This window comes from Aspergillus clavatus, genomic scaffold (genome assembly GCF_000002715.2).
Source record: "Aspergillus clavatus NRRL 1 1099423829803 genomic scaffold, whole genome shotgun sequence".
NCBI classification, from domain to species: Eukaryota; Fungi; Ascomycota; class Eurotiomycetes; order Eurotiales; family Aspergillaceae; genus Aspergillus; species Aspergillus clavatus.
In genome coordinates, this window is record NW_001517096.1 from 158,458 (window position 1) to 182,626 (window position 24,169).

At 51.9% G+C, this 24,169-nt stretch overlaps 12 protein-coding genes and 1 non-coding gene across 13 annotated transcripts; 4 read left to right on the top strand and 9 right to left on the bottom strand.

Moving 5' to 3' along the window:
• Positions 1 to 30: 30 nt before the first annotated feature.
• ACLA_077930 (uncharacterized protein) lies at positions 31 to 493 on the bottom strand (the record flags this gene model as incomplete). Its single annotated transcript, XM_001270471.1, has 3 exons — positions 31 to 215; positions 287 to 431; positions 488 to 493. 3 exons carry the CDS (start codon positions 491 to 493, stop codon positions 31 to 33), a joined length of 336 nt encoding a protein of 111 aa, XP_001270472.1.
• A 1,878-nt stretch (positions 494 to 2,371) lies between these two features.
• Positions 2,372 to 3,719, top strand: ACLA_077940 (NAD dependent epimerase/dehydratase; the record flags this gene model as incomplete). Its single annotated transcript, XM_001270472.1, has 5 exons — positions 2,372 to 2,458; positions 2,519 to 2,763; positions 2,829 to 2,976; positions 3,052 to 3,324; positions 3,390 to 3,719. 5 exons carry the CDS (start codon positions 2,372 to 2,374, stop codon positions 3,717 to 3,719), a joined length of 1,083 nt encoding a protein of 360 aa, XP_001270473.1.
• Positions 3,720 to 4,437: 718 nt separating this feature from the next.
• On the bottom strand, positions 4,438 to 4,509 carry ACLA_077950. The gene has a single exon. It is a non-coding gene; the product is annotated as a tRNA-Arg (tRNA).
• A 57-nt stretch (positions 4,510 to 4,566) lies between these two features.
• ACLA_077960 (catalase) lies at positions 4,567 to 6,387 on the bottom strand (the record flags this gene model as incomplete). Its single annotated transcript, XM_001270473.1, has 7 exons — positions 4,567 to 5,045; positions 5,107 to 5,191; positions 5,249 to 5,668; positions 5,721 to 5,813; positions 5,876 to 6,110; positions 6,164 to 6,293; positions 6,345 to 6,387. 7 exons carry the CDS (start codon positions 6,385 to 6,387, stop codon positions 4,567 to 4,569), a joined length of 1,485 nt encoding a protein of 494 aa, XP_001270474.1.
• A 1,548-nt stretch (positions 6,388 to 7,935) lies between these two features.
• Positions 7,936 to 9,823, top strand: ACLA_077970 (GMC family oxidoreductase; the record flags this gene model as incomplete). Its single annotated transcript, XM_001270474.1, has 3 exons — positions 7,936 to 9,472; positions 9,525 to 9,688; positions 9,743 to 9,823. 3 exons carry the CDS (start codon positions 7,936 to 7,938, stop codon positions 9,821 to 9,823), a joined length of 1,782 nt encoding a protein of 593 aa, XP_001270475.1.
• Positions 9,824 to 12,358: 2,535 nt separating this feature from the next.
• Positions 12,359 to 13,654, bottom strand: ACLA_077980 (uncharacterized protein; the record flags this gene model as incomplete). Its single annotated transcript, XM_001270475.1, has 1 exon — positions 12,359 to 13,654. One exon carries the CDS (start codon positions 13,652 to 13,654, stop codon positions 12,359 to 12,361), a length of 1,296 nt encoding a protein of 431 aa, XP_001270476.1.
• Positions 13,655 to 14,385: 731 nt separating this feature from the next.
• Positions 14,386 to 14,857, top strand: ACLA_077990 (uncharacterized protein; the record flags this gene model as incomplete). Its single annotated transcript, XM_001270476.1, is given in 3 exon segments — positions 14,386 to 14,543; positions 14,606 to 14,687; positions 14,699 to 14,857. The coding sequence occupies 3 exon segments, from the start codon at positions 14,386 to 14,388 to the stop codon at positions 14,855 to 14,857; spliced, it is 399 nt and encodes a 132-aa protein (XP_001270477.1).
• A 444-nt stretch (positions 14,858 to 15,301) lies between these two features.
• Positions 15,302 to 15,620, top strand: ACLA_078000 (uncharacterized protein; the record flags this gene model as incomplete). The annotated part of the gene is made up of 2 exons (XM_001270477.1): positions 15,302 to 15,407; positions 15,454 to 15,620. The coding sequence occupies 2 exons, from the start codon at positions 15,302 to 15,304 to the stop codon at positions 15,618 to 15,620; spliced, it is 273 nt and encodes a 90-aa protein (XP_001270478.1).
• A 62-nt stretch (positions 15,621 to 15,682) lies between these two features.
• ACLA_078010 (response regulator) lies at positions 15,683 to 16,303 on the bottom strand (the record flags this gene model as incomplete). Its single annotated transcript, XM_001270478.1, has 1 exon — positions 15,683 to 16,303. The coding sequence occupies one exon, from the start codon at positions 16,301 to 16,303 to the stop codon at positions 15,683 to 15,685; it is 621 nt and encodes a 206-aa protein (XP_001270479.1).
• Positions 16,304 to 16,314: 11 nt separating this feature from the next.
• On the bottom strand, positions 16,315 to 19,253 carry ACLA_078020 (sensor histidine kinase; the record flags this gene model as incomplete). Its single annotated transcript, XM_001270479.1, has 3 exons — positions 16,315 to 17,353; positions 17,408 to 19,114; positions 19,174 to 19,253. The coding sequence occupies 3 exons, from the start codon at positions 19,251 to 19,253 to the stop codon at positions 16,315 to 16,317; spliced, it is 2,826 nt and encodes a 941-aa protein (XP_001270480.1).
• Positions 19,254 to 19,503: 250 nt separating this feature from the next.
• Positions 19,504 to 19,713, bottom strand: ACLA_078030 (uncharacterized protein; the record flags this gene model as incomplete). Its single annotated transcript, XM_001270480.1, has 1 exon — positions 19,504 to 19,713. One exon carries the CDS (start codon positions 19,711 to 19,713, stop codon positions 19,504 to 19,506), a length of 210 nt encoding a protein of 69 aa, XP_001270481.1.
• A 1,049-nt stretch (positions 19,714 to 20,762) lies between these two features.
• Positions 20,763 to 21,834, bottom strand: ACLA_078040 (fungal specific transcription factor domain-containing protein; the record flags this gene model as incomplete). The annotated part of the gene is made up of 3 exons (XM_001270481.1): positions 20,763 to 21,314; positions 21,372 to 21,595; positions 21,645 to 21,834. 3 exons carry the CDS (start codon positions 21,832 to 21,834, stop codon positions 20,763 to 20,765), a joined length of 966 nt encoding a protein of 321 aa, XP_001270482.1.
• A 187-nt stretch (positions 21,835 to 22,021) lies between these two features.
• Positions 22,022 to 23,102, bottom strand: ACLA_078050 (Zn(II)2Cys6 transcription factor; the record flags this gene model as incomplete). Its single annotated transcript, XM_001270482.1, has 2 exons — positions 22,022 to 22,172; positions 22,240 to 23,102. 2 exons carry the CDS (start codon positions 23,100 to 23,102, stop codon positions 22,022 to 22,024), a joined length of 1,014 nt encoding a protein of 337 aa, XP_001270483.1.
• Positions 23,103 to 24,169: the final 1,067 nt, after the last annotated feature.

A 24,169-nucleotide genomic window follows, 5' to 3' on the forward strand; every position in this document is an offset into this window, starting at 1 on the left:
TGAGGAGACCCAGAAGCTTAAGAGACGGATTCAAAGTTTAGACTTGGCCCAAGCCAGCCCAACGCTCCCAATACTCATCGCAGCCCCTCCAACCTGTGCAGCTCCATTTATGACGGCAAGACCAGCTCCCCCCGCCCCAGCACTCTGCGATATAGCCAGGGCACTCCCAGCGACAGCATTCCCGATTGTGCTGTGGACGGCGGCAGCCAGCGACCCTGTCAGTCCGCCACCATATGTCAGTTTCAACACACTTGGGAGGGTGTACCAGGAGACTTATACGACATACCTGCCTTGACACCGCTTGCCGTGAACCCCAGAGTGGATAGGACTGGGGCTGTTGCCAGACCAGGAGCAGCAACAACGGCAACACCAGTAACCACTCCCACAGCACAGGCGGCCAGAAGCGGGTTTTCATAACTCCATGTAGCAACCTATAATGAGTGAGCCATCTGGCAAACCATGCATCGGCATATAGGAAGAGTCGAACCTGCATCGTCAAATTGGCGGGATTTTCAAGGGCAGTCGGCCTGATGAGGTAGATGGAGTTGTCCCGACTTGACCAGTACAAACTCGCGAGATGACAAGACGATAAAATGATCAGATGAAGAGGAAAGATGGGTCACCAGAACGAAGAACAGAGGAAGAAGGTAGATATAATGAGGCTGCCAAATTGATGGGGCACTCTTTATCTGGCATTCCCGTCAGGCGTATTTCCCAGCGGCTGTGCCGCATTCACACCCATGGAGTAATGAAACCACAAATGCCGATACATGTGTTTGCACTTACGCCACATCCAATCCTTGTCACTCTCTCTGCCTAGGATAGAAAGAAGCCATTGGCTCAGAGCAGGCGCCAGGACCAACTCACTCCTTATCATGCTCACATGAATACCCTCCCAGTCATTCACTGGATCTTACCCCTCCTCATGTTGATCACCTCTGAGTCAGTTATTCTCCATTGAATGTGTACTTGAAATCAATATGTGCTTGAAATAGATGTTAATAATCTTATATTAATTCTAGTTATCCCACCACAGCCTGGGATACTAGGTTCTAAACTACCCCAGTGGAAGCTATAGGCTTATCGAATAAACAAGTATATTCCTGTTATAGAATGAATAGGTGAGGTGCATCTTGCAATCCAACTGTTAATATATTGATTTTCAGTGGTTTAAATATAGGAGTTCCCATCATCATAATTGAGTCTCTAGTGGTGTTTTCAGACCTCACTGTCGGATTCTATTTCCTTCTTGTAAATGAAAGATTTCAATGACTTCCCTGGTCCATTGATCGTTGGGACTGTGTCCTTTTAGATTTATGTCCTCGCAGCCCTTATCCTCGTCTCTACGTCACTACTTGGGTCCCAGTTCATAGCAGCACAGTATCCCCCCTCCTCTCATTTCAATCAATAACAAGCATATACAGGTACGACTCGATTGTGTTGATTCTTGAGATTCAGCTGCGCCAATAACCACGTTTGAGCTAGCTCTTACCCTCACCAGACCGCCCGATCAAGTTGATTGAAAACGACAATGGACCCGCTGCGGTCAACTTCGACTGCCGAGGGAGGACGATAACGGCTTCTGCCCGCGCATCCATTGATGTGTCGCAGTTAGAGGGCCTTGAGCATAACAGTGAGGCGAATTGATCGAATATCACTTCAGAAACGGCCCTGTCGCGACGTGCCCTAATCCTGTCTCAAGCCGGTAAGTTGGCCAAAGAGGCAAAAGAGCATGGCCCACCTGAGCATTCCATGCCTATCAGCGATGGTTACTAAAGCCTTAGAAGAGGACTTTACTAAGACTCGACAACCTTAATTTAAGCACGCGTCATCAGATGATGGGAATAGGCTTGAGGATCAACGCTATCAAAAACCACCACGGACGTTCCTGGGAGGTCTAGCTTCATTGCTTCGTATGTCTCCATGTGGTGGTTGTATGAGATAACTGAAAAGTTACTTCAACCGCTATGGACTGGCATACAGAGCTTTTGCTGGAGTAAAATAGAGTTGAAGTACTCCGTAGAAGCTTGCCGTACTTGTTGTACTAGGGCTCGCTAATATGCCACAGAAAGGGACAAGCGTGTACTACGTATACTGACGCACAACGCCAAGCTGTCCAACACGGTGGATATACTCCATACGCCATATGTCCTCGCTACCAGTTATCCGTGAGTAGTGACTGACGTCTTGTCTTAGCCGAGTGGGGATATTCCACAGAAGCTTCCGTAGTTAGCTAGTAAATAGCCATAACGGAATATACTGCCTGATCTGGACCCTTCGATGGGGATTTCCACGGATAATCACGGGTCTCTATTTAACAGCATCTCATCGATACCAGCACCAACAATTTCCAACCACCCCAGAGTTCAAGATGACATCCTCAGTCAATAGCCAGCATGTTCTGCTCACCGGTGCGAATGGCTTCGTTGCCTCGCATATCCTATCCATCTTGATCGAAGTATAGACATTCCGTGCCAATGTAATAATCCACAGCGACAATTGAATTGACCATGTGTAGCGCGGATTCGCCGTCACGGCCACAGTGCGGTCGCAAGCCAAGGCCGACGATATCATCACAACACATCCCTCGTGGAAGGGCAAGATCACCTTCGCCCTGGTGTCTGATTTTACCTCGCAGCAGCCATTCGATGAATTGTTCGCAAACACCACGGTGCCGTTCACACATGTCATCCACACGGCGTCCCCCGTGAAGTTCAACGTCCAGGATATCCAGAAGGAGATGATCGAGCCGGCTGTCATGGGGTAGGCGATAATCCCTTTTTTTTTTTTCTTTTTGCTCGCAGCATCCCGCTGACCATGCCCCTTAGAACCACGGAGATTCTCAAGAGCGCGCACAGACATGGAGGGCCGGCTCTGAAACGATTCGTCCTGCTAAGCAGTGCCGCGACCGTCCTTGACTCGTTCGAGGACCTCACCCGCGAAGGACCCCCTTACACCGAGAAGGATTGGAATCCCGTGCGTCCGCCCGCTTCCGTCCCACCACTGACGACGCCGACGCTAACGTGACTGATACTTGCCAATTCATCTCAGGTAACCGCCCAGCAAGCCATCGACCGCAAGGACATCGTGCTCGGCTACAACGTCTCCAAGATACAGGGCGAGCAAACCGCCTGGGCATTCATGGAGACCAACAACCCCGACTTCGACCTCACCGTGATCAACCCAGTCGTCATCACGGGCCCCATGGCCCACCCGATCTCGGGCCCGGGCTCGATCAACGAGACCAACCACTTCGCCATCGCAAGCTTCATCGACGGAACACACACGACGGTCGAGGACGTGCGCTTCCCGTTCTGGCATTTCGTATGGTCTCCCCTGATTTCCTTCCTAGGGGCGGGGGCGGTTCGGTAGCTAACAAGGGTTGTTAGGTCGATGTGCGCGACGTCGCGCGAAGCCACGTCGACGCGCTCACGAACCCCGCGGCAGGCGGACAGCGCATCGTGCTCATCGCGGGGCTGCTCACCCCGCAGCTGGTCGTGAATATCATCCGCAAGAACTTCCCTGGATTGAGGGATCGGGTTCCCGAAGGTAACCCGTCGCAGATCCTGCCGGCGGGCGTGCATCCGAATGACTGGGATACGCGTCTCAGCTTGGATGTCCTGTCCAAGGGGACGGCCGATGGTCGGTGGGAGTATATTGAGCTGGAGAAGAGTGTTACCGATGCTGTGCAGTCGATGATTGATCAGAAGGTGCTGTGAGGGTAGATCTTCTTGTATATTTCAGGATGCTCTTCAAGGGGACGACGGTTGGATTTACGAGAGTCCGGATTTAGCTGCTAGCCAAAATTACTCATCTGTCAATCATCAAAGTTACCACTTGCTGTGAGGACTGGGGGATCTAGGTAGGCTTCCAATTGCAGCCTTGAAACGTCCCAGCGACGATCAGCCGAAGATCCAACCTCGCATGATTTGATCCTACCGGGTCGTTTCAAAAGGGACTATTGGTGATATGAGCAAATAATTATTTAGTGGCCCTCTTTTCTATAGGGGTGTGTCTATAAAATGCTGCCAAGTATGACCTGGCCCTCTACGTACTCAATCATACTGTGTATTCCGAGGGGATCTTACGCTTAGATGACCTCCCTAACATGGCAGAACATGGTGGGATTTGAAAGGACTTTGACTGGAAGATAAAGTGGAATGAAGATATATAAATAATATTTGGACCACAGACTGCGGTAGGAAGATTTGATTTTCTCTGTACTCCACAAATCTGCATGACTTGATTGGCCTGGCAAAAAGATGAGGCTACTATACTACTGGCCCTAGGACTGGGTAGTTCGCAGGAAAATAATACCTAATGATGCCTGCATTTTGTCATGCAGGCCAGAGACAGAGTTTGACACTCACACACCTGAACAATCAAGACCCACATACAAAAAAGTTTATGATGTCAAAAAGTCACTATCAAAAAGATTGACCGACGCAGGGATCGAACCTGCAATCTCTTGATTCGTAGTCAAGCGCCTTGCCATTGGGCCAGCCGGCCGTGCTTGTATATATTCGTTCATCATTAAAAATACATAAAGCTAACGCATGCCTCTAACTAAAGGCGCGAGCTGCTCTGAGTCTTCGCCGCCATCATTTGACCAATCTGCGGATCGACCTTGTTGAACATCTCGATGACAGCATCCCTCAGCGGTGCAGCCACATTCTCCAGCGTCTCCGACACATTCGCCACCCACTGCCTTCTCTCGGTCTCGTCAAACACCCTCGTCCACAGTTCGCGCGGCTGGATAAAGTCCTCGTCATCCACCCGGATCTCGTTCTGGCCGAGCATCGCATTATGCGCGATGCGCTCGGTGTGGCGCACGTCGGATACCACCTGACTGGGGATGCCGGGGCTCAAGGTACTCCGCACGTAGTTGGGATCGCCGCCGTAGTTCCGGGTGATGGTGCCCATGCCGTCGCGCTCGAAGGGCGCGTAGACGGGGCAGATGGCCCGGTTGGGCGGGAGCTGGGTGTAGTTCACCCCGAGGCGGTATCGTTGCGCGTCGGGATAGGCGAACATGCGGGCTTGCAGCACTACGGGGCAAGGGTACTTAGTGCCTTGTCACAGCTTCCCCGAGGTTATAGGGCGACTTACTAGGGTCGGGTGTCATTGCGATCCCGGGGACCATGTTAGACGGTGAGAATGCCGCTTGCTCGATCTCAGCAAAGTAATTCTCCGGCTGTGTTGGGCTTCGTTAGCATGCGCTCGTCACTTTTGCATCGAGCGTGGTCTTTACATTCTTGTTCAGAGTCATTTGTCCGACCTCAATCAAGGGGAACTCCGCATGGGGCCAGACTTTGGTAATATCGAATAGAGCGCGGCCGTAGGTCTCGGCCTGCTCGGGCTTCATGACCTGTACGTACAGCTTCCATACCGGATATTGGCCCCGGGAGATGGCATCCCACAGATCCTGGTTGTGGAAGTCGGCATTGGCCCCGGCCATGAGGGTAGCCTGTTTTCCAGTGAAGTGGGCGATGCTCTGCGCCGGCCGGAAGTGGAATTTGCAGTAATTGAAGCTGCCATCAGCCGCCACCAGCTTGAAGGTGTGCACACCGAACCCTGTCACCCGACGGATGGAACTGGGGATACCGCGCGAGCCAAATAGGTGCATCAAGGCGTGGACACTCTCGGGCTGGTTGACATGAAAGTCCCAGAACTTGAGACCAGTTAGAATTCTGGCACGGACAGGCGATATCAATGCCACTCACCATTGTCCAATCCGGACGGTTAGTAGCCGGATGCCTTTTATGACTGCGGTTGAGGGAAGGGAATCTGATCGGGTCGCGCACAAAGAACACCGGCTGGAGATAATTAGAAGCGAGGCCAAAAAAAAAGAGTAAGGACACAAGGAATGGAGACTGACAATGTGGTTCCCGACAATGTCATGATTGCCCTGCTCCGTGAAGAACTTGACGGAAAAGCCTCGCACATCTCGCACGGTGTCTGCGCTGCCTTTTTCGCCGCCCGTCGTGCTCAGACGGAATAGCACGGGCGTTTTCTTGCCGACGCCGTTGAGGAACTTGGCTGCCGTGAGGGACGAGATATCGTTGGTGACCTCGAATTCACCCCAAGCACCGGCAGCCTTGGCATGGACCACCCTGATCAATGTCAGCTCGACGTTGGCCAACGGAGGGGGGGAATTGCTCCTGACCGTTCAGGGATCCGCTCACGGTTGAAATGCGCAAGTGTCTCCAGGAGCAGTGTGTCGCCCAAGGTTGTGATGGCACCGCTACCGAAAGTGGGCAGTGTCGTACTGACCGAGGGATCTGCAATGGGCTGGCCTGCTGGATGTCAGTGGGGGAGCATGGCCGGGGGAATGCGAGTGATGGCACCTTCGGCCAATGTAAATGTAGGCTTCGTCGTGGTGATTGTCATCTTGTTCCGTGGGTCGAGATATGGATTGGGGATGTTTCATCTCCCAAGGCGCAGAGGGGATCTTTATATATGTTCATCTTCCAGGCGCCATCTTGGAGTCCGAGATCCCCTCAATGAACGCTGATGATGACGGAGACTTGGTCCAGTGGTCAAAAATTCTGGTCTCCTTTCATCTGCCCATGAGGGGAAGCCATGAGGGGGAGGGATTTGACAGAACAATGACCCGTGCCACAGTCTGAACTCTGAAGCCCTAAGGTACTCTGGCTGAGACATGACCGAAGTGGAGATCTTGATGACACTTTTTGGGAAGTTGGTGTTTGGAGCATTGGAGAAGAATGATAGGAAAACGTCCAAGCTGATCCCTCAGAACTTCTGTCGAAACTAGTAAGAGGATTCCATCAATTCCCTGATCAGAGTGGACGCAGCCTTACGAGGCGGTAACTCGGTTATGGCGGCCGATAACTAGACTGTAGACTGTAGACTAACTAGTAGTAGATTAATATTAATATAAAAAAACTCTCTGGTAGACTAATAATAGGTCTAGGGCTTGTAGGATTGGAGAGCTGTCCCAATGAGCGTGGGCCGAGCAAACCCCGAGTCCTGACCGACCTCCGCACTCCCCTCATCCTCACGTTGGAGTGACTAATCTTCATATGAGTATTAGCAGAGCATGTATGTCAATGACGTCGATGCAGGAGTACAGGAGTGCAGGATGATGGGAAAGAGAATCCTTCTACGCATCTTGTAATACTGACTTATGCAATACGCCAGGGTCGTTGGGATGTCGAGGGAGGGGAGGTAGAGAGGCATTCGATGCCGCCGGCCTCGGCAACCACCTGGCCTTATATTATTCGATACGATCTAGTAGTTAAAGAAAAAAGCCTGATTGTAGAATGTAAACAAACAGATGCAAGGGCGATGGCAGACAAGTACAGTAGTACGAAGGGCTTCGGAACGCCCGGGGGTCAACCCTTACGCCGTGTCGTTCGAAGGTATCGACCACGATTCGGACTTACCTATCCGTACTCTGTAGTCTGTAGTACAATATGAATGAGTAATCCTGCCATAATCATTACTATAGTATGTATGGACCGAGGATGCGCCGTGTGAGCTGAGTTGATGCCGTAATCATGAGGATAACTGACCTGCTTGTTCATCATAATAATTAGCATAACTTAGTGAATCCTGCAGAGAATCCTTCTCCTCATGAGGGGAAGAATTACATTACTTTTTGCTGCACAGTTGTTGTTCGAGTTGGCGCCTAACACACTACTACACTACGTACTCATCCTTTCACAAGATGCACGCATGATGAGGCATTTGCAGTCATCGGTGCCAACATGAGCGCTTTTTCTCGTCATATTCCTGCGCCAAAGCCCGGCCAGGGAGGGAGAAGCAAAGATATAAAACCGCCGGCCTGCTCGACCTGCTCAATTCCTGCTCAACATCCAACAGCCAACAACACTCATCCACGCTCCTACACAGCAACAAAAGCACACTGCGAACTCCTCCTCCTCCTCGACCCTTCCAAACCACACAACCACAATCATGGCCACGGTCTCCAACGGCTCCGAGTACGACTTCATCGTCGTCGGTGGTGGCACCGCCGGCAATGCCGTTGCCGGTCGTCTGGCCGAAAACCCGGACGTCCGCGTCCTGGTCGTCGAGGCCGGCATCCCCAACCCAGACCAGATCGAGCAAATCACCACCCCCTCCAGGGCCTTTACCCTGCGGGGGAGCAAGTATGACTGGGCCTACAAGACGACGATGATCAAGCGCGACGACTACGAGCGCGTCGAGAAGCCCAACACCCGCGGCAAGGCCCTCGGCGGCAGCACGTGCGCCAACTACTTCACCTGGATCCCCGGCTCGAAGCCCACCTTTGACGAGTGGGAGGCGTTCGGGGGCCGCGACTGGAACTGGGACAACTGTGTGGAGTACCTGCGCAAGTGCGCCACCTACCACGACGACGAGAAGCTCTACCCGGCCGAGCTGAGCAAGATCGGAACCGGCGGCCCCGTGCAGATCTCCCACGCCGACCTGGTGCCGGAGATGCAGCCCTTCCGCGACGCCCTGACCCAGGCCTGGGTCTCCAAGGGCCAGCCGCTCACGGAGGACATCTTCTCCGGCGAGATGAAGGGCCTCACTCACTGTGTGGACACCATCCACCGCGGCGTCCGCCAGGGCAGCTTCCTGTACCTGAAGGACAAGCCCAACGTGACCATTCTGTACGGCGTACGCTCGAAGCAGTTGATCATCGACCCCGCCACGCGCGTCTGCTCCGGCGTCACCGTCGTCAGCGAAGCCTACAACACCGAGATCAGCGTCTACGCCAGCCGCGAAGTCATCGTGTCCCAGGGCGTGTTCGAGACGCCCAAGCTGCTCATGCTCAGCGGTATTGGCCCCGCCGCGGAACTCGCCAAGCATCACATCAGCCCCATCGTCGACTCCCCCCACGTCGGCCAGCATCTCCTCGACCACCCCATCATGCCGTTCGTGCTCGAGGTCAAGGACGGCTACAGCCTGGACGACCACGTCCTCCGCCCCGGCCCCCTCAACGACAAGGCCCTGGCCGCCTACCAGCGCGACAAGACCGGCCCCGTCAGCTCCGCCTTCCTCGAGCTGGTCGGCTTCCCCCGCATCGACGAGCGCCTCGAGAAATACCCCGTCTACCGCGAGGCCAAGGCCGCCAACGGTGGGCTCGACCCCTTCGGCCCCGCGGGCCAGCCGCACTTCGAGCTCGACTTCGTCGGCCTCTTCAGCACCGCCTTCCAGTGGCACTTCCCCATGCCTGAGCGCGGCAGCTACATGACCGTCATCGTCGATCTGCTCCGGCCCCTCTCCGAGGGCGAGGTGACGCTCAACAGCGCCAGTCCCCTCGTCCAGCCCAACATCAACCTCAACTTCTTCGGCAGCGACCTGGACATCCTGGCCATGCGCGAGGGTGTGCGCTGGACCTATGATGTCCTGACCACCGGCGCCGGCTTCAAGGATATCGTGGTCGCCGAGTACCCGTGGAAGATGCCGCTGCAGTCCGACGAGCTGCTGGACAAGGCGATTCTGGAGCGGAGCCAGACTGGATTCCGTAAGTACACACTTCCCCGAAAGGACTCGCAACGATACTAATGGTGACACAGACCCCTGCGGTACCGCCCGGCTTTCCAAGAGCATCCACCAGGGTGTCGTCGACTCGAAGCTGCGCGTCCACGGCGTGCGCAACCTCCGGATTGCAGATGCGTCCGTCATCCCTGTGATTCCGGACTGCCGGATCCAGAACTCGGTCTACATGATTGGCGAGAAGGTGAGCCGCGACTGACTGTTGGATGCAATGAGAACAGGCTAACCCATGTGCTAGTGCGCCGACATCATCAAATCCGAGTACAAGGATCTGTACGAGTCGAAGAACGTGCCGTACTTCGTCTCCAGCAAGCTGTAACTTCCCCATCTACTCCATCATATAATGCCCGAGGTCATGGAAGGATGGTGGTTTCCTCTATTGTTTGCTCGCAGTGTATTTGCAGATTTCTGCATTGTAAATATAGATTTGTTTGTCTCTTGTTCAGATAGAAATGATAATGATTGACTCGTTTTACTGGTGTAGCCGCGGTCAGAATCATGGTCGTCAAGGTTACCGCTTGATGTAATCCAGTTCATAGGTGCAACTCTCCGCTGGCGGTCATTGGTCCCTGGATGCAGTCTTTCAAAGGTGGAAAATATCCAGCTCCTTTTTCTGTTGATGAGCCTCGCTTGCCAGTTGCATGATACATGGTTCGGTCAAGGTCGACTGGCATTTCGCATTTAGTACTGCGGTAAATGCCCGTGCATCCATTACCATAATCAAAGTCAACGTTGCTCGGCGCTGATGCGATTATGCTGCCAGCTTCCTGTCGAAGGCTCTTAATATCAACGGGCTTGACTCCGACCACGAAGGATATATTCCCCGAATTGAGGGATATTCGCCAGGATTGTGTTTCACCAGCTCAGCTGTATTTTGGAATTGCCTAGACGATGTATCGGACAACGGCTTTCTGATCATGCAGACTGGGACGAGGGCAACGCTCATAGTATGACCAGGAAACTGAAGTTGATGGATTTTGCCCGTGCATACTGTATCCAAGTGGTGTGAGGCTCGAGGTCCGATGACCAGAAATTCTGGAGGAATAGCAGAACACGGCGCCGATCCAGGCTACCGCTGGCTTGGATTATATTGACCATCGCAGATTCAATGATCGTCTGCATGTGTGGGATGTGTCTGCATTCTGAACCTGCTATGAACAATGGCCACACGAGATCATGCGCTACAGATGCACTCCGTGAAAGGTGCAAGAGATGGTCCAGGATGGCTTTCTGCGATGACTTTATGTGTTCTTCCGAGAGGCTGCTCTCTGAAAGAACTTGATGGCTATAGATTAGAGTGGCGTGGTAGTACATCAATACCAACCATTCAAAGTCACGCCAAGCCTCGGTTGATTTGAACTCGAATGTTCGACCAAGACGAATCATTTTGTCTCTCGCTGCCTCGGTCTTTATCCTTATGCCCTCAAGTGAAATGAGATCGGAGGTTGAGGTACTGGTGGACTTGGCCCGTTCCGCTTGGGTTATCAAATGCATTATTTGAATGAAGTCGCTGAAGACAGTGGCCGCATTGCCCATGGAGACATAATCCGGTATTTCATCCGTAGCGTCAAATGTGGTTAGATTGATGAACACCGAGGTGTAGTAGTATTCGTAAAGAAGAAAGGCATCGACTATATTAGTCGCGTCAGGGCAACTCCTTGCTTGGATCCTCCATTGAATGATTTCTCGAGCGCATCGGATGTGTATTCGCCATCTTGCGGCTGCCGCCGTCAGTAGCTCAAGGTTGTAAAGGATGAGCACCGACGCCAGGACATATCTCGCGTCATTCGTGCAGGATTTTGGATCTGGAGTCTGCATCAAAAGGGCGATGTCTGTGGACAAGCGGGATAAGGCTGCGTCCCGGTGAACTGCAGACATTGCCCGCAGTCTGTAGACCCAAGGATGATCCATGGGGAACTTATAGGCGAGATCTTCTGACGCCAGAGCCAGTACAGAGTCTAGTACCGCCGAGGATTCCAGCGATAAATGACGTTCCTCCATGGGTTTTCGGGACCATCGATCCATGCCAGTTTCATTGCGACGCTTTGGTCAAAGTGACCGAGCAAATTGAATGACAGAACGTCCAATGATGGTTCTGAGCTGACATTCTGTAAGATGCCTGACTGGAAGTCCTGTAGATAATCGTTCTCTTGACGACGCTTTGATTCCTTGGACATTTGGGAATCGCTTAGAATTGGTATCTGCCGGCTGCTCAGCTGGCCTCTACTGGCCACTCCTTGGTCCCATCGGAGATGAACTCCATATCCTGGACAATCAAAATCCCTTGAGATGCATTTACGACACCTTGGAAGGGTCCGATCGCAAGAGATGCGGCGGGATTTGCATTTCTGGCAGTCTATCCAGCCGATGTGATGAGAATGTGTACAGTCAGTTCATGTCAGGGAGTTGGTCACCTTTCTTTGCAGCTTTCGGAGGCAAGTAAGGGGCGCGCATCTAGTGATCAGAGAGGGTGGAATCATCAGTGCCGAGAATCCAGTGAGTAGACAAAGTGATTAAAGAAGAACGGCGGAACGCAACTGGATCGTGGGAAAAAGTTCGCTTGGCTACATCAGGTGACCACTTTGTGCAAGACGGCAACAACATTAGAATTGGGCTTATTTCTGGCTGGTCCTTGACGACGTAATGTGAGATATGATGATGACTTTGACGACGAGCAGAGCCTAATCGAATTGATACTAATAATGTACTGATCACTGTTGTGCCGGCAAACATACGCAGCTGCCCGACATGACATCCACTCGTCTCAAGAGACCAGTTTGATTCTTTCGGGGATTATTAACTATTGAAACACCAAACTATGCTCACATGTATTAAACGCTTAGATGAAAGTCGGCTATATGAATCCATACTCAGGAGGCTGCAATGTGTTGTCATACAATGGAGGCATCTCGCTACCTTGGAAGATGGCAGCAGGAACCTCCTGAGGAGAGGCAAATCCATGTATTGGAAGCTGAATCAAAGCGCGAAAGGCTTTCCGCCAAGGTTTTCGATCAACAAGACTTCCAGTGACCTGGTCAATTGTGTCCTCACTTGCGATGATTTCAATGCCCAGTTGGTGATTCACAATGATTGCAGGCTTCTCAACATTCATGGCCGCTCTAGAGCAGTGTTCGCAAGAGGGTTGGTGTCGAGGTGACTGTTTGGCATCGATATTATACGCTGCCATGTCCAGCTCTTCTGCCATATTGGCAGTGACTGGGATGACGATATCGAAATCGACCTTGATTATGTCGCTCGTGGTTTCTGTCTTGCGTTGACCCCCGGTTGCGCTCCAGCGGCCGCTCTGCCTTCCCTCACACAATCGGCGCACGGATTGCTCCTTCTCACGGATCACATCCTGGGCACCACACATGCCGGACACTGTCAAAACTCCAACGGTTTCTTGAACCCACCACCGGAGCTCCTCGATCACAACGTGTCTCATCTCTGTGGCTCGTGGGCCTGGCGTGATAGTCTTGTACGCTGCTAGCCGGGCAGTAAATGAAGCTTCCGTACCGGCTGCCACTGGCTCTTCTGGGGTGACGTCTAGTCCCATTGTAACTTGTTCACCAGGGAAATAGCGGAAATGGTGGAACGTTGGACGAAAACCCGGAATCATACGACGGAGCATCTCGATCGGTTTCGTGGTTGTCATTGTCATCCCGCATGGGAACCTCGCAGTCGCCGTGATCGTATATGAAATGACTCCCATCGGCGTCTCTGTTGTCGCCAGTGTCAGGTGGTCAACGGGGACTGCAAAGTTGAACTTCAAGACTGCTTCGTCCGGGTGACGCGGATGCTGGACATGGTCTGGCGTCTGCCACAGGTGACATTGCATCAATGTCTCAGCATTGTCACCCGAGATCGTCTCCCAGGTCGGGCTGGGTTGCTCCTGGATTGAACGGCGTTTGTGCAAAATCTGAAACAGACCACTATCACGCCGACGAGTCTTCGCAGAACGGCAACGTCTCAGTACCACATGGCGTGTCAGTTGGACTGTAATCGCGGCATACTCCGAGGAGTCGACATGGGATGTAGGAATAGTGACTGCCACGGATCCACATATCGGTTCGTTGGAAATGTTTCCACAATCACCCAAGAATGTACAATAGGTCTTTGGAGATGTCAGATGCACTCTGTATGGGTTCATGGCGTGCATATGGTTGCGAGTTGAAAGTTGTATTTCGGCCGCGACACTGGCTGAGGCCCCCTCAGCCGAAAAAAGCCTTTCTTACCTCAGAAGAGGTTATAATTGAGGGGAAAGATCCATTTGTAGAGGATATGGAGTAGGGGATCTACATTCATATATAGTCCACACGGATGTCCTACCCCAGCGAAGAACGCCTTGAAGGGATATAGAACGGGTCTAGAAGTATAGAGCTACTAACCTCGAAAAGGAAGCCAAGACGCTCGAATAAACTTTTCTATGGGGAAACAAAACACTGCATGGCCGTAGTTCATTCGCTGCATCTCTCACCATTTCTATCCTATCCATCTTGTGTCGAGGATGTGAGCAATTTAAGCATCATTTAGACGGAGTGCTCCATACTCACCAGTCACCACTGACCACAGTCACCAGGCACCACAGATACCTCGTACCAACCAAGATCAAAAGTCTAGCCAAGTGGAGGATGAGAATCTACAGCATTGATCAGCGTCTGTCGTAGTAGCTTACTAAGAAAAGAACCTTGGTATTTTCTCCTACTTAGCTAAGGTCTAGGCCTTTTGATACTCCTCGCTCGCTATGTAGGCTGTTTAGCAGTATCTGTTGTAATGGCGATAGGTAATCCTGTAAGGTGCAGATTAATCTTGCTATGCCTGTATACTGGCACTTTTCCGTTTAATCATCTTATCATGAAGCAAGATGAATGTGCTATAATCATGATGTTCACAGAGAAAGACGATGGCAACGAGGGAGTGGTACTCAATGCAAAGCTGAATGAGAATGCTTTGTCACAGGGCCAGAAGCAACTGTTTGGTCTGGCAAGGGCGCTGCTGAAGGAGAGTAAGTTTTTGCTCCTGAATGGGCCAATGAGCAGGTACGTTGCGCATCAGCCTTTCATTGATTGCTAATTTGTACATATTATCAGATTATAATAAGATGCTATTGTCTGGACGCGGACACAGACAGCAAGGTACAGACTGTCATACGGCAATCATTCCGCGATTGGACTGTCATTATGGTGGCGCATAGAACCTACAACTCTACTTGACTTTGATCGGGGGGGTTGTCTTGAATAATGGACGAGTCATCGAAGCAGGACGGCCATGTGAGTTGATAGACAGACCGGGCGGTACATTCTTGAAGCTGCTGGGGCTTGAATCGCGAATGAAGATCCGGCCTTGGTGGTAGGGAAACATGGTGTTTGTTAATAATAGATAGAAAACTACAGTCTCTACAGAGGTGACTACTGTATCATTAATAGGCATGGTTGCAGATGTGCTTCACTGATGTAGTTGTAGTTGTATTTGTATTAATCTTTATCTTTATCTCTATCTATACTATGTTATTTTTGACCCGACATTAATACCGCTACAGCGTAGTACAGCATGCAAGACTGTCTCCGAAGAACACTTCTCATCAATCCTGGCCGAACCAGACTCCAGCTTGTTTGCTCAGTTGGTGACAGGCCGAAATAATGCGGAGACGGAGAGCCACGTCTGCAACATTCCATTCCAGCGTATCGTCACCATTCCTGCATCAAATCGACATTCCACCGAGATCTCAGGTATAAATACCCGTCCCTGGTGAGTAATTCTCTCTCCTTCCCGTCAGCCACGTCGCAGACTGGCGAACATGATGAAATCCATCCTCTTCCTCGCGGCCATCACCACCGCCCTCGCGGCGAAAACATGCACCCCTAGTTTCGACTACTGTGCTACTACACTCGTCAAGTCGAAGGGTATATCCACACTTCTTCTGATTGCAGACCGACGCTGACAAAATAGGCTTCTCCGAGTCGGATCTCAATGTGGTTCTCAAGACCGAAGGCCTGGAAGCCGGGGATTTGAACAACGTGCTGTTCCACTGCAAGAATCCCGGGGATGTCGGACACGCCAAGCTATGTTCGGGTGGGTGTAAGGAGCCAGCGCAGGAGGGAAGTCATAGCTGTTAATTGGTGGATGCGGCGGACAGGGTGAAATATGGTTTTTGTTTGGATGTGAATATGACGATCCCTCACTCAATATTCATCACGCGTTTCAGATCATGCAGCGAAAGTGGCTTCACCAGATAGTCATCAATACCGGCAGCGAATGCCTGCTGCTGCATTCCAGTCGAGGCCACCCCTGTAATCGCCATGATAGCCGACCGTGGAAGCGACTGTTCCTCCTCGTGCTCTCGAATCTTGTTTGTGGCGCTGATACCATCCATGACCGGCATGGATATGTCCATAAGAACGTAGTTGAACGGCCGCGGGGTCTTTTGGTATTTTTCCAGCGCGTCCAGTCCATTGATAGCGGTCTCGTAGCTACACCCGATCCGGCGCATGAAGGTCGCCATGATCTTAAGGTTGATGTCGTTGTCATCCACAATGAGAACGTGGAGGCCATTTGTTGTTGGGGACTTGGGTGTCGACGCGCGAAACTCCTCGACAGTCTCCTTAACGACCGGCGGTGACACCCCCTGCTTTGACAAAGCAAAGGCTTCTGATAAGCTGCGTTCACGAGGCGGATGGCCGCCGGTGACAGGCTCTTCGGATTTTAGGGGCTTTCGTTGTGTGCTCGATATTGTATCCAATGTCTCCACAAGTTTTCGGGGGGTGAGCCTATCCTGGTTAGTCCTTGGCTCCATCAGCATGATAGAGTCACTTACGGTTGAGGAATATAGATCACCTCCACGCCCTTTACAACCACGTCGTCTGACGATGAGATACCATGGGACCCCAGGACAATGAGAGCCTTCACTTTGGGGCTGATCGGGCCCAGCTTGGTCATGTCCGCTAGACTGCTCTCCTCGATCACAGCAATGTCACCGCTCGCATCGACCAGGGAATTGGCAAATGCAACAGTCCAACCGGGTTGATTCAGGACCGCGTTGCTCATAGCGCCGCGGACGGAGAGCTTTCGTTTCGTCTCAACGCTCAGCCGGCGGCCGTTCCTGACTTCGGGATATACATTGAGGCCGACCAGGCTGACACGAGCCCGTGAGCTGTTGCTCAACTCGCAAGGCTTAGAGATACCGTTGGTGGGCGACGCATCCACAAACTCCACAGGGATATACACGTCGACCTGGGTTCCGATGCCGACGGTGCTCTTTACATCAATCAGACCACCGGCCTGTGCCACCAGACGATGGACAATACTGAGACCCAGCCCGACGCCTTCGGTCAGCATGTTCTCCTGGGTGAAAGGCGTGTATAACTTGTGATCGAGATATTCCGGAGAGATCCCCGAGCCGGTATCTGTGATGGTCAAATGCGCGAGAACGCGGGTGCAGCCCGCTCCTCGTTCCACCTTCTTATCCAAAGTCACCTCAATAAACCCGGACATGGTGAATTTGAACGCGTTGCCGAGCAGATTCATCACAATCCTGCGCCATCCGCCGGGGATGGACTGGACTCGCCAGCCCTCCTGACCGAACCGAACAATAACGGATAGACCATCCGGGGTTGTTACACCCTTTGCCTCTTTCGTCGACCTGGTGCCGACCGCTGGGCCGGAGGGGAGGTAGCGGCCGGCGATCTGAGACGCGTTTATGTGCGACCGATGGCCTGCATACAAGGTATCCACTACATCCTCGACCAGGGTATCCAGGTTGAATTCGCAGTGTAGGTCGTTGAGACTTGTTTCGGCAACCCCCTTCTGAGCATCTGGACTGGTCAAATTGTTGATTTTTGCAAAGTCAAGCCTGCACAAGTATTAGTAAATTTGAAGAACTCTTAGAATCGGGCTGCAGACTCACAAATAATTCACCGTATCCAGTAACGTCAGACCACACGTCTCAATCATAGTAAGCATGTCTTGCTGCGGAGCTTGGAGCTCGGTGCAATGCAGCAGCTCGACGCTGGCGAGCATGCCATGTAGCGGCGATCTCAGCTCATGACTCACAGAAGACAGGAGATCCGACTTGGACTTTTCCGTGGCATGCCAGTCCGTGTGCGCCACTTCGGCTATTATTGAGTGGCCGAAAGCCCTCAAGTAACACAAATCGTTGTCATGAAAGTGTCGCTGGCCATCTTCGGTCCAGAGAATAGTGCCGGCCAACCAACTGGAGGTGTTCCAGTTCCACAACGGCAGGAACACCAATGATTTCGCTTCGGGAAGCTCGTTTACAAGACGCAGAGGAAGACTATGACGGGAAGAGCCTTCCTTCTCGGTTTTGTGATCGCATTTCTGATTGGCACATTCACTGAAGAGGTCGGAGTTGAAGATGGCGCCTTTCGGAAATGCTTTGCATAAATCATGCAGCAAGGTCGCCGTTAGAGTGTACCGTGATGAGCAACGGCTGGTCTCAGCGACCGAGGACAGGTTGTACGCAAAAGGCTCGCATTCTCGCTCCCGCCCAGGTCCGGCTGTGGAATACCCTGGAGAACTTAAGTTGGAGCTATCGTCCCTGGAAAGAAGTTCGATATCACTGATGCTACCGGAGCGGGAGCTACTGATCTTAGCTTTGACCATATCATGGAGCGTAGAAGGGTGAGATACATACGCGCGACAATTACTCCGAGCTACATCCAAAAAAAGGACGCCATCTAGGTCCATGCATTTACGAAGCAGGGCGCTGGCACGGGAGAACAGGAGGGACATTGACTGAGACACGGTACTCGCCTCGGTGACTGTCACGGAGTTTCTTCTTTCAAAGAGTCTGGAGGCCTGTTCCGAAGGTGTAGTTGGTATTGACTCCAATGGAGCAGCGTCGGAGACCCGACACGGCGTTGTCGGGACGGAGCCACCACCATTGCAAACGCTGTCCGGGATCGAGATGTCACTTGTACTAGGGATGCGTGACTCGCGTCCTTTGGCTCCATCAAGTTTCTCTTCATTTTCAACCTCAGTTTGACCACCGACAAAGGTCATCAGTCCTTCGACCAGCTGTTGGGACTTCTGACGAGCTTCTCTCGCTGTGAAATCCTTCATATGGGTATCAATGAGGTCCGCAATCTCCTGCATGCTCGCTACCTCGTCTTTGCCAAATGTGGGATGCGGCTTCGTGTCCACTATGCAGTATGCCCCGGTAATGCCTCTTCTCGGACTTGAGAGGGATGTGGTGGCGAAGAACTGAAACGGGGAATCGCGTTCATGGTCATTGGGGGCGAGGTCACGGATAACCTGGCACCTGTTTCGTTTGTTCCTGGATTTACCACCAACGGCCGATCTATCCCTCTGTAGCTGTAGATTCCATGAAGCGACTCTCTGTAGCAGCTGGCTGTCCAGATCATCTTTCCCATGTTCATTCAAGAAAAGCGCCGGTGTAGCATCCGCAATGACATTCGGTTCATCCCCGTCGAAGAGAATCACGCACGACCGACTACACCCGAATCGATAAGCTCCCAGTTGGGCCAAGGCTGTTAAGCAGGGATGCGAGGGTGGTTTATCAAGGACGGGGTACTGTGGCTTATCAACCGTGTTGAGTGCAGGACGCTCGCAAAGTCTGTCCGGCATACAAGGACTATATAATGTAACATTCTGATTAGCAAGGGAATATCACCCAGACTACAGCGAACTTACTCGACTGACTCAAGAGATATCCCTTCCTCAGCAGAGCGCGAGGATGGAAGATAGTACACTGCAGACTCCGACAGTGCCATGATCGTGTTCGCTTACCATACCTAGAAACGACGACAACCCGTTTGTGCACAGGCCGAAGGCAGGGGAAAGTGGTATTCTTAAGTAAATCGCACCACGTTGCATGTCGAACTCCAGGCTGGACTCGAGCCGTGGGGATGGAACTTCTCCCACAATTGTCTAGGCCATGATTAAGGTGTGTTATGAAAACAAGATCCCATGGAAAGGGAGCTCAACCCCCGAATTCTAGCCTATGAGAGCGTCTCCTCTCGTTCAACCAGCCTGTGCTGTGCTCGGCTGAGCCCGGCCGATCGCTGGCACTGGGTCTCCAATCTCCTCCATCCACGGCTCATTATCGGTGATCTTCCCTTCTTGTGAGAACTGCCCCGATGCCACCCTGATGAACTCCCGGCCGAAAGTCGGGAACTTGGCTCCGACACGCTGCCTCAGGATATATTCATATTGAAGGACATAGATGGCCATATCCAGGCAGCTTTCCCTCCCTGTTGGCGAAGAAACATCAATGCACGGTGAAGAAATCCGAAATGCATGACTGGAAGTGATGATCGAGTTGAACCGGGGGAGAGGAAATGACCCAAGTATGAGCCCGTCCAAAGTGTGGGTGAGCGCGGAAAAGTCTCTCCGGGGCGTCCGCATGCGGAAAGTCACAGGCGAAACACAGTCCATTTTATGCGTGACTTTTGCTGCCGAAAGATAAGCCGACTGATTCTCTATCATTTCCAACAGATCATCACTGGAGGACAATAGGTAAAGCGATAGTAATGAGGCGCTGCAAGCTATTAGGCAGGCTGTGTGGTATATGGACTCTCGAGAACTCGTGTTTCACTAGTCACTGGCCTACCCAATACCCCCAATATCTACAGTCTACAGCCCGAAGCCAGTCGCAAGGCCTATCTCAGGGCCATCAGAGCTGAGCAGTAGTGATCACCAAACTACACATATAGTCAGCATCAACGTGGTTGAGCGGAGAAGTCGCGGCGGAACCGCTACGCAGCCGATTTGGCAGCAGCCTAGCCAAATAGTCACATAACAGTAACTTAACTTTCCCATATCAAAACCAAATGAAAATCAGATTCATCGACTCACCGGGAAGTTGTATGATTATATAATGTATGACTTCACGGGAAGTCTGGACCGCGATAGGAGTATATAGTTCGGAGACGGGAATTCCAATTGCGCCCTTCTACTGTCGACCCAAGGATCTAGCATTTACATCGATATAATGGATTCTTTAAAATGATTCCAAAGCCAAGGTGTTTGTAAGCTGCCATCAGCTCCGTTTGTGGAGTTTCCTAGGCTCTATGTAGAGCTAGGCTTAAATGTTGTCCTTGTTGATTGTGTCGCAGTGATGGATCATTCATCATCGAGCTCCAGATGTGGCCTAGGAAAGGGGGTGTTTTCATTATTAGAAATGAATACGAAGCAGCAGGATCATTCTTGCTCTCAGGCTGGTGGGTAGGAAATGTCCCATCCAAGAATACTCCGGCTACAAATCGTCCCACGCCGTCGTACTACACTGCGTGGGAAGGATTGACATCTGGTTGAATGGAGAAGAATGCCTCCAGGTCCATCGTAGAAAAATTAAAGTCCCAGCCCATGTCCGACAGCGTAAAGTCAGGCAGGTCCTCGCTGCTTCCCGCACTGGCAGCGGCCTCGGGAATGTCGCTCTGGAGCGGATAGCCTTGCATGTTAGGCAATGCCGGAAGGATACCTCCCATCCAGCCTTCATGAGGCAACACTTCACGGGGTGCATTCATGTGGTCCGGGCCCATGCTAGTCAAATAGGGGCGCGCGGATGATGGGGATCCAAACTCCGGGTCATGAGATTGATTGCTAGTCCCGCTAGCGGGCGTCCATTCATAGGACGGATGTAGTTTCCGCAAAACTGTCTGTATAGCTGAAATTGAGCTTGTGATTGGATCGTCTGGTCGCATAGCCCCGAGGCACTGAAGACCGACATGGACCCAGGGGAGGTGTCGAGCGGCAAATTCATCGTTGTACATAAAGTCGTACATGAGTGCAAAGCAGGCGCTTGTGAGAAAGAAACCATGGTACCGCAGTTCCTAGAAATTGGTAAGCGAGAAGCCGTGAAGCAGCTGTTGGCGGATGACGACACCCACCCGAACCAGTTCATTGACGATAGCTGCTTCGCACAAATGGTGTAGAGTCCGGCACGCAGCATTGATCGCATGCTCACAGGCCTCGTTAAGCCAAGTTGGCATCTCTGTGGGGCGTTTCGCCGTGCTGCTTCCAGCTTGAGGAGTTGACATTTGCATGTCGCGTCGCCATCGCCCGCGAAATATCAGAAATGGCCGGAAGGTCAGGAGGATCGTGTGATAGTAAACTAGCCTCTTAGTTGGGCCTGTCCAGTCATGCCAATAAAGGCTACTTACGCGTTACTAAGATCGCTTGACGGACCCCGACATCGCCTGGCTGCGCACACCTATCCAGGCCAAAGCCAAGGGCCTGTTGCATCTTGGAATCGTAACAGCGCAGATCATCCGAGATGGACCGCGCGATCCTCCACATCTGCAGCAACGAATCGTGCGGTCGGCCGTATATTTCATTTGCCGATCGTGACATGACCTTTGACAGATGGATGAGCACAAGAATAAATGGATCCTGCGGAGGAGCAATCCCAGCATCAGTAGCAAACAACGAGCTTGGTCGACCGAGGTGAAAGCAAATCCAGCTATTGCCTGTTAGCAAACCAGTTCGACAAGTCGAGCACAAAGGACGGACGTTTCATAAAAGTATAGGGACCAGAAGACTACACGCCTTCTTTCAACTCCTTCCGGATCCCCTTTTCCTTCAGTGGGCGACTCTTTATGCAACCCAGCAGAGATGGCTTTTCTTGCCGCCGTTCCCAGGTGAAGAAAAGAGGAATTCGGTCGACCTTGCTCGGTCTGGTAATGGGCGTGCTGGAATAGTTAGGTACACTGTCATCCTGTCATGCCCAGGAAAGTACTTATCATTATTAGCAACAACTGTACGGTCTCGAGGTTCACGACATCGTCCAAGGAGGAAGAAGCTGCCTTGACACGCTCGAACAGCAGATCGCCCCAGCGATAATGCCGCGTACCCAGCGCGCCCGTGGCCAGGATCATTAATAGAATGTAATGAGCACAAGTATCAGACCCCGCATTGAAGGATGAGCTATATAGCTGATCCAACTGCTGCTCATAGCTTTGTTTGGGTTGAAAGGGAACTAAAGCATAGAGGGAAGACAAAAAACGCTGCAAGAATAGTCTAGCCAGCTCGTACGGCAAGAACATCAGGGACGCTGCTGAAGCACCAGAGATCGGACTGGTGGCACATGTTTCGGCAGGCGTTCCAAAGAAGATGCTGCGGAAACTAAACATATCCAGTCCAGCACCGGCTTCTTCGACTTCACCTTGCGGTTCCTTCGGACGGGCGGCCCAGTTCGACACAAGCCCCCGATACATCTCGTGCATGAGTGTAAAGTGAGACGTTGGCCCATAATATAACTGGACTTGGCACGATGGAGACGCCATGTGTGTGGCTGAAACACTGTTGTTAAAGGTATAGCTGGCGGACTGGTTGCGGTGACCGCCAGACTGGGGACGAACCGGAGATGACTGCCGTCCACCGTGATCAGAGTGCGTAGCATCCTGAAGGACATGATCTTCGACAATGGAAGCATCATGTCTGTCGTGATGCTTCTTCTTACGCTGTCGCACTACATCGCGGTAGACACATGGTGTATTCCGCAGTTGACAAGTCTTGCAGGGGTTGATCCCATTGCACTTGATCTTTCTTTTTCTGCACTCCTGACAGGCCTTAGGGATTCGCCAACCAGAAGGCTGATGAGACTCAGATCGTTCTGACATTCGGATGTTAGTTGTCCGGCATACACCAATGCCAGGCTTGTGATAAGTTTGTGCCTGCCTTGATGCACCGGGGAGAACTTCGGAATTACGTCACGTGAGTCATCCGTAATTCCGGCCTTTCCGCCTACGAGGAACTCCTGCAATAATGACAAACCACGGAGATATCGTCACGGTGTCTACAAGCCAGGTATTCTCACAGTTGAAATGCTGATTGGGGATATTTCAGGAAGGGAGCCATCGAGACTATCAGCACAGACAGCCCCTTTGGCCTGTGAATGGCCAAATTGCGATGTACTCAACTTCTTTGTTCGTGTTCTCGAGACTGCGAGCTGCTGTCTGTATGTTGGTACGTCCTTTGTGAAGGGAAACCATAAGGAAAGCCTGCTTGCCCGCCGGGGCAGCTCAATACTCGAATATTAGACTCCCAATGGGCGTTACTGAACGGAGTCCTTGAAAGACGGGGGGGAAATGTCACTGATACTATTTCGACGCTATTCGAGCCAAGGACGCCTAGATTTCAAGACCCAGGTTATTAGCTGTAGTCAAGAGGTATTATCATTGACGAGGAGGGAACAGAGTGAAGTCTGTTGCACCCTTAAGCCCTCGCCACACCATTGAAATTGGAGTAACTGCGGCCAAATTCCGAGAACCGACCCCATTATCCGATGATAATGCAGAGATACGGTCAAATGGGAGAGTGGTTATTAGCGTTCCAAGGCTTTTCTAGCCCAGCGGCAAAACCGTGACATCGACCTGATGGGTTGCCAAGGGACGCAGGGATCTCTTGTCGTCGCCTGGAAGCCAGAAGGATCAAGCTCTACAAGGCAGAACTCCATGGTATGGAGCACTCCATAAAGCACAGCTCGGTAGATGCTGTTCCAGTGGAACGGAAGCCTGCTGAGTCGCAACAAGCGTCAGTAAGAGACCAGGAAACAGGCTAAGGTTTGAGGGTGGTAGGAAGGTTATACTTCTCCCCTGAATCATTCGCTCATGTTTGTAAGGCTAAGCGAAAAGCAAGACATGACAAGATGTAGGAGGATCCTAGAACCCTAAATGGCTGTCTTTTC